This window comes from Doryrhamphus excisus, linkage group LG19 (assembly GCF_037039965.1).
Source record: "Doryrhamphus excisus strain RoL-2023G ecotype Guam linkage group LG19, RoL_Dexc_Guam_v1.1, whole genome shotgun sequence".
Taxonomy (NCBI): Eukaryota; Metazoa; Chordata; class Actinopteri; order Syngnathiformes; family Syngnathidae; genus Doryrhamphus; species Doryrhamphus excisus.
Genome location: NC_136375.1, coordinates 3,244,261 through 3,256,426, shown reverse-complemented (window position 1 = coordinate 3,256,426; position 12,166 = coordinate 3,244,261). Strand labels below are relative to the sequence as shown.

The 12,166-nt window shown below is 41.0% G+C and overlaps 1 protein-coding gene across 2 annotated transcripts in view; it reads left to right on the top strand.

Annotated features, from left to right (window-relative positions):
* The window catches only part of dcc (DCC netrin 1 receptor), a 278,014-nt gene that overhangs the window by 200,142 nt on the left and 65,706 nt on the right, over positions 1–12,166 (top strand). For both annotated transcript variants that reach the window (XM_058057936.2, XM_078799161.1), the window contains exons 17-18: positions 5,828–6,066; positions 7,517–7,655. In XM_058057936.2, the coding sequence (XP_057913919.2) occupies positions 5,828–6,066; positions 7,517–7,655 (378 nt within the window). The remainder of the gene's footprint in view (positions 1–5,827; positions 6,067–7,516; positions 7,656–12,166) is intronic.

Genomic DNA, 12,166 nt, shown 5'->3' with positions numbered 1-12,166 from the left:
GTAGTGTTATTAGTAGCTATATGTTTGATCCAAATACAACGTTAGGAATGAAATATGTTCCCTTCTGTTCTGGATGGGTACTGCAACAGACTCACAAGACCTTTCATTTGAAAGACATCATATTCTTTTTAATTGATATGATACCCACAGTTTCATTACGACTGATGACTTATGACTCTTCGGTGTCCTGGCAGAAACCTTCTATCCATGATTGGTTGAAACTGGGGGCCTGACTGTTCACTCCAGCACTGTCATTACAACTTTATCTTTTTTATTGAACTTCTTTACCCAGGCAAGCAATTTAAGAACAAATTCGTATTTAAAAATGCAGCCTGAACAAAGAGCAAAAGCACTTTGATGGTGTGATGGAGTGCTGAAAATAAGAACAACGTTATATAAAATTACAAATATCAATACAGTAAATATGTAATACAAAAGCATCAAACAACAACATTAAAGCAATAGGATATGGCAATAGGCCTAATCAGCAAGTGCATGAGTCAGATGTAATTAGTTGCAAGTTTTGTTTAAAGACACAGAGAGATGTGAAGGCTGAAAGTTTTAGAGAGTTTTGTAGGGTGTTCCAGTCATTAGCTGCAGCAAACTGGAAAGCGCTGCATCCAAAGACGGTAAGAACTTTGGGGATGGAGAGTTTGATGTGATTACTGGACCTTAGATTGTAAGCAGAGTGAGAAAGATGTAAGAGGGAAGAGACATAGAAGGTTGTGATGCCAAGTATGGTTTTGTAGATGAGCTGGAGCCAGTGACGGAGCCGTCTGGTATGGAGTGATGTCCAGTCTACCAACTTATATAATTCACAGTGGTGAGTGGTGAAAGGGGCGCTAGTAGCAAAACGGATGGCGGAGTGGTGAAGAATATCCAGCTTCTTCAGAGTGGACTGAGACGCCATCCTATAGATGGTGTCACCATAATCAAAAATGGGCAAGATGTACATTTTGACAAGTGTATGTTTTGCTGAATGGGTGGAAGAGGACTTTGTTTGTGAACCAGTTTTTCGAGGATCTTAGCGAGGCACGGCAGAATGGAGATAGGTCTATAGCAATTGGGGTCAGAGCCTGTGCCACCTTTAAAGAACGGGAACACAAGTGCAGACTTCCAATCCGAAGGAAGGATGGAGAGCTCCAGTGACATGTTAAAGAGTCGCGAAATGGGAACAGCAATGACAGAAGCAGCAGCTTTTAAAAATGTGGGGTTGAGCCCATCAAAGCCAGCCGACTTGTTAGATTCCAGATTGGAGAGTTCTTCTAAAACTTCTGAGGTCATAATGAGTCTGAAGGAAAAGGTGCCAGAGGTGGAAATCACAGATGATGATGGAGCAGTATTAGAAGGGAGTGAAGTAGAGGAGACATGAGCTGCGTTAATGAAGTGTTGGTTGAGGAGCGACGGCATGCGAAACTTATCAGTGACCACAATGCCATCAAAGGTCATCGCACTGGGAAAATGAGGTGGGGTGAGTTTATTTTACATAGACTTGACCGTTTTCCAGAACTTTCTGGCATCAGAGCCACAAGATGCAAATTTATCCAAGAAATGAGAAACTGACTGCCTGGGTGCATTTGTTTCTACATTGCCGAAAGGCCAGCCAATCAGTAGGAGACTGGGTAGAACGGGCTTTCCGCCATAAGGTGTTTTTCTGGCGGATTAAGGCAACCAGATCGTGGGAAAACCAAGGGCTGAAGCGAGCCTTAGTCCGTAACTTCTTGAGTGGAGCTTTTTTATTAATTATCTGGCCAAAAGTTGATTGGAAGTAGGACCAGCCATCATCCATAGTAAAGAAATGCTAATTCTATCCCAGTTCGCTTCAGCAACATCATGGAGGAAGGCTTCCAGATCAAACTTTTTGAGGCAGCGTTTAAATACAGTCACAGGTGGACGTTTAACTGTAGAGCCAGAGTGTATGCAGCCAATCGCACAGTGATCACTCATATCCTGACTAAAAACATTAAATTGTTGTGTGACCAATTCTGGGGGGGTTAGTCATATCCCAGTTTAGATCACCCAGGAGAATGAACTCAGAAGTGATGTGCGGAGCCAAGAGTTCACTGAGTATAGATAGAGAACATAGTGGGGCAGAAGGAGGTCTCTAGCAGACAGCAACAGAGAGAGAAAAAATATTAGACAATTTGATTTTTCACACTAGCAGTTCAAACAGCTTGGGAACAGACTTTGACAGCAAAACAGCGCATTGCAGGTGATCTTTAACATACAAAACAACAACACCTCCCTTACTCTGTCCTGGTGAAATATATTATAACCTGCTATGGAGATAACAGGATTGACAATACTTTTCTTGAGCCATGATTCAGAAATAGCAAGAACATCAGGAGTAGTAGTGTGAACCCATGATTTCAGCAGGTCAAGTTTGGGTAACAGGCTACGGATGTTAATATGTAAAAAACCCATAGATATACAATAACAGAAAGCATAAAATGACAAGGAAGGGACAGCATGACTAAAGGTAGCCAGGCCTGGGTTAGGATGAATATTCCCTGAGATAAGTAACATAAGAACAATTAAAATGCGCCCAAGGGTGGAGCCAAGGTATGATTTTGGATTAATGCTTTTGTCTTTCATAGTTAATTTGCCAGGTAACGGGAGGGGAGAGTCAATGTATTGCTGCAGTAATACAAAAGAGTAAGGTGGGGAGTGTGAAGCAGAAAGTCTGAAAAGTCCTGTATTTTCTGTAATCCAGAAAGTGGGAGCATCATTGTGCAATAGTGGGAAGTCCAGCATACTAACCCCATAGGTACAAACTGTTACAGGCCAGTGCAAAAGTCTGCTAGTATCACAGGAGGGCTGGGTCATAATGAACAGAGCAAAGATGAGCAGTAAAAACCAGTAGGCCGAGGGAGATCTTATTAAAGGATGCATGTTGATGCAGCCATAGAACACAGAGACACAGCAAGAAAAAGGTATGCACCTTTTTTTGGCCTCGGCCGACCCAGTTGTCGGGATCCTGATCGTTGTTGTGGGTCCTCAAGCAGCTGGGCAGTCACGCTCCGTCAAAGATGTTATCATCAGTAGTTGTCACTTTGAATCTTGATGGCTGGATGTTGGTGGTGGATCCGGCGTAGCTTTTTGGCTGGCTGTTGGTGGTGGATCCGGCCGAGTTTGATAGCTGGCTGTTGGTGGTGAATCCAGCCTAGCTTGATGGCTGGCTGTTGGTGGTGGTGGTGGATCCGGCCTAGCTTGATGGCTGGCTGTTGGTGGTGGTGGTGGATCCGGCCTAGCTTGATGGCTGGCTGTTGGTGGTAGTGGTGGATCCAGCCTAGCTTGATGGCTGGCTGTTGGTGGTGGATCCGGCCTAGCTTGATGGCTGGCTGTTGGTGGTGGTGGTGGATCCGGCCCAGCTTGATGGCTAGCTGTTGGTAGTTGGTGGTAGTGGTGGATCCAGCCTAGCTTGATGGCTGGATGTTGGTGGTGGATCCGGCCTAGCTTGATGGCTGGCTGAAGTCGTATGTGTACCTATTATCGAGACTGGAACAAACAGGCAGGGGTTTTTTTGCAGACGGGGTGGTCAGCAGCCACTGCAGCGCCACTCTGTTATCTTCCTCTGAGGGAAGCAGGAAGAGGAAGTGAGTGCAGACAAACAACTGTTCCTATCTACTCCTTTCAATATTAAATTATAAACCTTACTTGAGACCGTTCGAATTATTTCACAACTGTTAGAACATAGGAATCTGGGGGACTTCACCCTGGGGCAGGTCCTAACAGTAGCAAGGCAGTAGCCAATCGCATGGCACAAACAACTATTCACACTCACATTCTATTGACAATTTAGAGTTGCCAATTAATAGTTTAAATGGCTAAATGTTACGTTAAATCCTAAAACACCAAAAATAATCCTGCATTTAGTACATAAATGTTGAACTTATATTGTCTTATTTTTCACAAACAAATGTGTTTATTTGTGAAATACATACTGAAAACATATATTGTTGTTCATTCATCACTGGCTGAATTAACATGGCTGTTTATTCATGACATTAGTTGGGAAGAAGAGCTGCTGCCTCGCAGTTAATATTGGTATAGGTGATGTAGAAAGAATTCCAATAAGAGCATCTCTAAAAATGCTGTATACTTCTTAAACATCATCAAATGTATACTAAAGACAGACTTAAAATAATGTTTGCTGTCAGATATTGAGAAATATTGTGCTTAGCTATAAATGAGGAGTCGAGTAAAACCAAGCAGGTCCAGTTGCAAAGCAATGTTATGTTTTATGGCTGTTTGTCTATAACTGTTTTTCTAATTCCACTAGGTTTGACTGTCCGCAGATCTCAGTTAGCAGAGCTGGAATAAGCAGACTGCATTTTTATATTTCCCTGTGCTCATTCCCGCTCTGTGACGACATCTGTCATAGCGTCTGTTTTATGTTTTGCTGCCTTCAGGTGCTCCTCATGATTTAGACATCAGAGAAATGACTCGGTCAGGGGTGTCCAACCTTTTGCTAGTGAGGGCCACATACTGAAAAGTAGAAGGATGCAATATATCTCAGCTTTGTCATATAGGTGAAATAGCCTATTAGTGTCAACCTCGGTCTTCACTCTTTTTTCCCCATTTTAACCATTTTTTTTTCTTTTCCTTTCTTATAATATTGTGAATTTATTCCCTTCATATTACTTTTCCGCAGCCAAATTTTCCACAAATTAGGACTTAGGATATTGTTGACTTTCAGGAGTTTTTTTTTCCATGCTTTTTTTCCCCCAAATATTTGAACTGTCTTCTTGTAAATTTTCCTTTTGTAATTATGACAGGAATCCCATAATATTGTGACTGACTTTTTTGTTAAATTATAAATTTTTCCTTCCCCTAATTCTCCAAAAATTACAACTTTATTCAGCGTTCGGTTGTCATAACACTACATCTTAAAACATTATTTTTCTTTAATATTTCAACCTTGTTAAAATAACATTATTTTTCCTGATAATATTACAAAATATGATATTATTTTCTGCTCAAAAAATTATGACTTTTTCTTGTTAGATTGCAACTTTTTTCAATTTTTTGTTTATTTGTTAAACTCTAGTTTTAGAAAGTGTGCTAGGCATATTAAAAAAAACTGAAACTGCTTCAGGCCACAAACCGCCTCCAAGCCACACTTTGGACACCCCTGGTTTAGATAGGTCTATGATGGAAACTGTAATGTGTAATTTGGGTCTATCACATATCTGTATCTTCCTGTATTTTATATCCCAATTCACAAAAAGGTTTCACTTATAATGTCCTTTTTTAAAGCACTTGAAGGCAGCATACTCTCATAATTGTCTGAAGACACAGATCCAAACAAATGAGTTTCAATTCTATTCTAATCTAGTCCGACAAGACTATTGTATCATAGGTAATTATTGCCTTGCCCAAACCCTCACCCCATTCCCAACCCAACACCAACTATGTTTCCAATGTTTACCGTTGTGTAAGAAAACTGTGGAAACACTCCAGTAGCCGATGAGTCAATATTTTCTGCTACTTTAAGCACTGCACTGTTGGTCTGTGGCTCCAGTATCTTTCTGATAGTCAAAACTTTTGTCTCCAACTTTCTTATTCTTTGTCTTTTTCTCTCCACATTTATTCTCTCCCCTTCCCCTCCCTTGTTCATTCACATCCTGCATCATTTTCTTAAACTAACTTCCCTACCTGCATGTCACTTTCAAACGTGCATGTCTGTCCCACACATTTTCTTTTCCACCACTGTGCTTCATATATATAAATAATATATAATGATATGCCTGCCTTACTGCTTGTACAAATCACACAATCTCATCAATGTCCTCCAAACACCCTTGTCATATTATCAACCCGTCAGACCCCATAGACCCATCTGAAGATGACCTTTTCCACCTCTTTGATAAATACCCCACTCCCATGCCAGACACCAGCACACCCATGATTCCCCCCGTTGGGGTACAAGCCGTGGCTCTCTCCTCGGACTCTGTCCGGGTCTCGTGGGCTGATAACTCCATGACCAAGAACCAGAAGTCGTCTGAGGTTCGCTATTACTCAGTCAAGTGGAAGACCAGCTATTCTACCAGCGGCAAATACAAGGTAAACACAGGCCATCCAAGTGCAGCCATTCTACATCACTAAAATGCTGGAGACAGAAGAAACCCTCAGTGACTTCATGTGACTTTGTCCTTTTAACGAATTGTTAACTTTTTTCTATGAGTCGGCATTATTCATTTTTCTGCAGAGGTTTTACTTTTTCACCTGCTTCCTTCACAGCATGCCCACTTTCAAAAAACGATCAGCAATGTCTGGAATGCATTTGTCATACTTGCCACCTTGTGGGGATAAAGCACAAACTAAACCATCCCCTCTATCATAACTTTTTACACGGCAGTATGCACAGGAATAGCACAACCACTTACTGGTAGTTTTGGGGGGGGGGGGGGGGGGCATATTCAGTGTTGTCTTTCAATTCAACTAAAATTATTAATAATCCGTTCCAAAAGGTGTGAAACGTACATTTTAAAAAAATCCCATTCGAAATCATGTAGATCTAATGAATCCATTCCAGATACCAGAATATATTAACACAATACATATTTTATTAAAAATAATTTGAGTTTTACAAGTAGAAGACAATGTGAAATAAATATAAATGAACAATGAAATGAATAAATCCTTCTCCAGGAAGGGTCCCACACCGAAAAGTGAAAGGAGGACATTTGGACATTGTGTAAACCAACAAATGCAGATATGCTATCACTTTAGTGATACACAGTCATCCCCTGCTACATTGCAGGTTGAACATTGCTCCTTCACTCTATTGCATTTTTTTGAAAATTCATTAATATATTTGGTTTCATGGTTGACTGTGGACTATGATGAGTCCATTAATAATGTTACATGACATTAGATTAGATCAGGATGGGATGTTTGACATGACATATTTTCCATCCCAGTTCTCTTCGCATTCTGTGGAAGTGGTAGGAATTTGGCTTAGGTAATACTTTTTAAGTTTATAATAAGTACATTGGAGAGTTAGTTACCTCAGTATCTTGCTATGCTAACAGCAGTGATCCTGTCGCCTGCACATGTCTTGTAAACAAAGAATAAGAGTGTGAATGTCACTATAGGGGTGTTATTTCATGTCTACAGGGCTCAAAATAATTGTAAAAAAAACATATTTAGAAAGTCAAAGACAGTTTGCTATGCTCTAACTCCTAAAATATTCAATGTATTAATATTGGATACTACATTGCAGAAATTCAATTATTTTGGCCAATTTACTGCTATAAACGAGGAAAAACTGTAAATGGAAAAGGATGTATACATTTGTTCCTTTCAGCATCCATGTGTAAAGTAATGTTTTGCTTGTTTGTTCGGAGAACTTTATGACCTTCTGTACAATAGAAGGCATGTATCACCTATGATGGCAAAAAGTTGAGCATATGTTGTTTGATGTCTTCATAAGCATTGTCCTGTTTTTCTTCAGCGGTCTTATAAGAATAGGCCAAGAGTTAATAAATAATGATGCTTTGTCTTTGCCCAGTCTGCAGACACTACCGCACTGAGCCACACTGTCACTGGCCTCAAACCAAACACCATGTATGAGTTTGCAGTCATGGTAACAAAAGGTCGGAAGTCCAGTACTTGGAGTATGACGGCGCACGCCACCACCTACGAAGCAGGTACGTCACACATGTACACACAGTCGCTATTTGTCAGGGAAAAATACTTGTCATAATTTTTTTCTTGGCTGAGTCTTCAACCAAATTAGCAAAGTAAGAACTTTTTGGGATCTAGACTACAACACATTCCCCCAAGCAAGTCCCCACAAACATGGTGGATTGGGAAATAGTGACAGGGCAAAAACATTAAAATATGATATAACCAGCAAACAGTGTAACACTTGTCTGAAGAGAAGTGTTTTTAGATGAGTTTTGGAAGGACCTAGTTGCAGTTCTCAGGAAAAAGGGGAGAGTGTTCCACAGACTGGCAGCCAAGGACTCAAAGACTTGGTCAGCCTCCATCCATCCATCAGGACTGAAAAACAAGGCATTCCATGCATCCCTTGGTCCTCAATTTCTTAGATCAGAATGCACATTTAGACTGAGTGGACCTAATCTGTTAACCATCTCTGGGATAACATACATGCAACAGAAACAACCAGAACTACCACAACACATTCAGGGAAAGACATCTGTTATGTTTCACATTAGTATTGTGGATTAATTCCAACCACAATTCCAACCACAAACACTTACGTAAATGGGCAAATGCCAAACTCAAGTCAACGCTCTGAGACAAGCATTATGGTATTAATAAGTTTATGAAATCACATGATTTCCATGACAAATGTCATGTAGCGTGAAGCTCACTGTCACTTTGAATGGTACAGACATTATTTTTCTAATATAAAGCCACAAGATGACTGCCAAACGATGATTTTGAATCCTCATTTATTTTGCTTTTTTCTCTCCATGTGAATGAGGTGCAATATTAGTCCATTGCCGAAACTGAATCGGTTCCACTCCTTTGTGGTTGTTTGAGTGGCATCACAGTTGTTAGCATTTCCTGGTCACGACAGCACCTGAAACTAAATGTGGCCATGCCGTGTTGGCTGACCCCACTCTACCGTCCCATAATACCTGTTGTTTTGCACTGCAAAAGAGGAGAACACCTCTTGTTTAGCCTTAACTCTGCCTTAGAGGACTTTAGATCCTGCACAATCCCCTGAAGACGAGAGCTGTTCAATATAGTTTTTGAGCACAAACTGATGAATTCTGCTCAGACGACAGGCAAAATGTCTTGTAAGACAACAGTCCAGTTGTGATCCATTCAATGTCCTGAGAATACAAGACCTGGATGAATAAGAATATTCACAAATATTCCCCAGTAACAAAACACATATTGTCACATACAGTCACAGAAAAAAATCTCCTTGTTTGTTCCGTTTTTGTTTTTTTTTTTTTTTCATTCATGCCTGATGCAACTAAAGGTGCATTTGTTTGGACAAATGTAATGATGAGAACATAAATACCTCATCCATACATCCATTTTCTGCAGCAGTCTCAGTAGGGAAGTCCTGACTTCCCGGGCTTCAGCCACTGAGAACACAAAGGCATTCCAAGGCCAGTTGTCTCACATAATCCCCCCAGTGTACCACGATGCCTGCTCCCTGATGGACATGTGTGGAACACCTCACCAGGGAGGTGTCCAGAAGGAGTGTGAACCCCCTATAGTCAGAACACAACCTTTGCTTACCCTTTTTGAAATGGGGGCCGTCACCCGGTCTGCCAGTCCAGAGCTACTCTTTGTGGCTTCCATGCAAAGATGAACATATGTGTGAACCAAGACAGAGCCGTCCAAACTCGTCTACCCAGCCAAGGTGATGGGCAAGTCTGTTCTTCAGACTCTGCTTCCTCTTTAGAATGTATGCCAGTGGGCTTGGGAAGGGCTTCAAAGTCTAAATATATATATCCATTGCCTAAAGATATATTCATTTGGACAAATATAATGATGACAACAAAGATATCTCATAAGAGTTGACAATGTCATTGCTGTTGTAAGTACTGATTTTTACTGACTTTCCCAAAAAATTCAGAAATGGCTAGATATCAGCTCTTAGATTAAACTCTTATGGGCTGTTTTTGTTGTCATTGTTATATTTGTTAAAACAAATGTACTTTTAGTTGTATCAGGCATTAAAATGAACAAAAAAGGCTGGTGTAATCATGTTTTTTATGATGGCATATGAATCCATCAGAATGTACATGGAGAAGAGTAAATGAAGCAGAGGTCAAATGTTTTCCATGAACGTTCTATTTAAAACCAAGGTGCAACCTCAGTAAATTCAGTTAGCATCATTCACTAAAGTGTTGAACTTTCCCCTCCTTGTTTGTGTCTCTGAAAAGGGATTAGCTCTAATGAGGAAAAAACAGCAATGGTGGGTTTGGTGTGAGCAACACTACCCTACAGCAACAACATGACAGTCGTCTCCAACAATGAAACACAAGAGCAAACCAAAATCAAAATGTCAAGGTATCCCTTACAGCGTGTTTACAATCATGTTTGTTGGATTTGTCACCCAATTAAGCGTGAACGGCATTAACCCACCAGCTCCCTTGGGGTGTGCTGGAATACATTGACATTCAGACAGAGCAGATGGACGGAACCCACTCCGCCAGTCGCTGCAGTGGTCCACAACACACACGCGGGCACACTGACCACACATTGATGACAAAGGAAGAAATACATAGTTTACTGTATTTCATGCTGCTATTTTCATATATTCATAATGTGTAACAATATGTAAAAATTGAATCTCATACAAATCAAATTTACATTTCTTATGGAATCTCAAACAATAAAAAATGATTGTTTAAACCACTTGGTAATATTGTCATGTTGACGTGAGTTATCCTTTCAGCTCAACTCAGTAACAAACTGACATATCAGGAACTTCCCATTTTGTTGATACGATTTAATAGAACAGCTTAATAATGAACACGTAAATTAAACCAATGAAACCAGTGTGTACATACTGGCCATCCATCTTAACCGTGGTCAGTTTGCGGGGACAGCAGCGACCAGGAAGCCCAGACTTCCCTCTCCCCGGCTGCATTTTCCAATCCCATCTGATTTAAATAACTGCCTGGGTCTAACCAGGACATCTTCCAACCGGTCAGACATGCCCTGAACCCCTCCCCAAGGAGTTGCCTGGGTGGCATATGGATGGGGAACCTATGTTACCTCTTCGGGCTGTTCCAGACTGGGCCTCATGGGTGCAGGCTTGACTGCCAGAGACTTGCAATCATGCCCCATCAAGCCTGGCTTGATGCATATCTCCTTGTGTGCAGCCAGAGTAGCTCCAAACTCCAAGACATCAACACTGAATGTTGTATGCCGCAGTAAAATAACATATCGTTACCTCTTGCTTACCATGTCAATCAAATATGGACATCATTACATAATGTATTTTTCAACACAGCTTCTGTATTCGATTACCTTTGATTATGTTGTCGCTTGCAGTGGAGTGTAGGGTCATAACTCACCGACAGACAGCAATATATATGCATCAATACCCTCTTGTTCCAAGGTGTCCCCCAAGGTTGGGTACGGAACCCCCTTTCTTTCTGTACACTCTCCCATTCAGGTAAATAATACTCGACTAGATTACATATACACCAACAATTCAGACTCCACTGCATGCCTTCTCACTTGCTACTGCTCTTGTGACCACATCACCCTGTCATGAAATATTACTTAGTCACAACATAATTGGGGTCACAAACACAATTGGAAGACAAGACATCCTTGTTGGCTGCTTCCTGTTCTGCATGACACTGCAAAAAACACAATTTCTTATTATACAAATTCTTATTATTTACAGTGTTGAGCTGAGCACTGTCAGCTGTTTCTTAAAAGAGCCTCACCATTGCATGTTTTACTGATAGACACTGACTTGTTGGAGTGGGGGTCACTCACACAAGAACTCATATATGTAAGATCCTCCTCTACACCTATAAACCCCTTCAAAACCAGACCTTCTCAGTGTACTCCTGCCAGAAATGTATATCCCACCAACAACCATTTCCTGTCCCTTCTTCACAGAATCAAACAGCTTAAGTTTTCTCCATCGTGCTCCCTGTCACCATGTCAGCACCTCTATTACGTTATGATACTACGTTTCATCTCTGAAGTGCAAAGCGTCCATGCATGCATTATATTGTATGATACAACAACGGCACCACACACATGCAGGGATGAAGGCAAAAGTTCAGGGTGGAAGTTTGCTCTCACCCAAAGTAGTTTGCAGTTTGAATGTGGACAAATGACTGAATGAATGTGTCCGGCTGAATTGAAATCAAGCTCATTTGGCTTCAAGTTCATAAAATATGAATATATGCAAATGTGGAAAAAATGTCTTGACCTCAAACCCCATGAAGCGTCACCTACATATAACTGCTGACACGCTAATGTGACTCACTTTTCAGTGCAGTGCGCTCGGGTGGTTGGCCTCATTCCAATGCGATGCCATCTTTGTGCTTCTGCATAAGTGATTAAAGCCTAATGAGCATGTTTTGAACATTAACACGCTTCTTTTTTGATGGGATGTGACGTGTGAGCACAGTTGAAGCTCAGAGACTAGATAGGACTACAGACTGGAGCTGTGCTATCCAGGTTTTGAGCATTAACT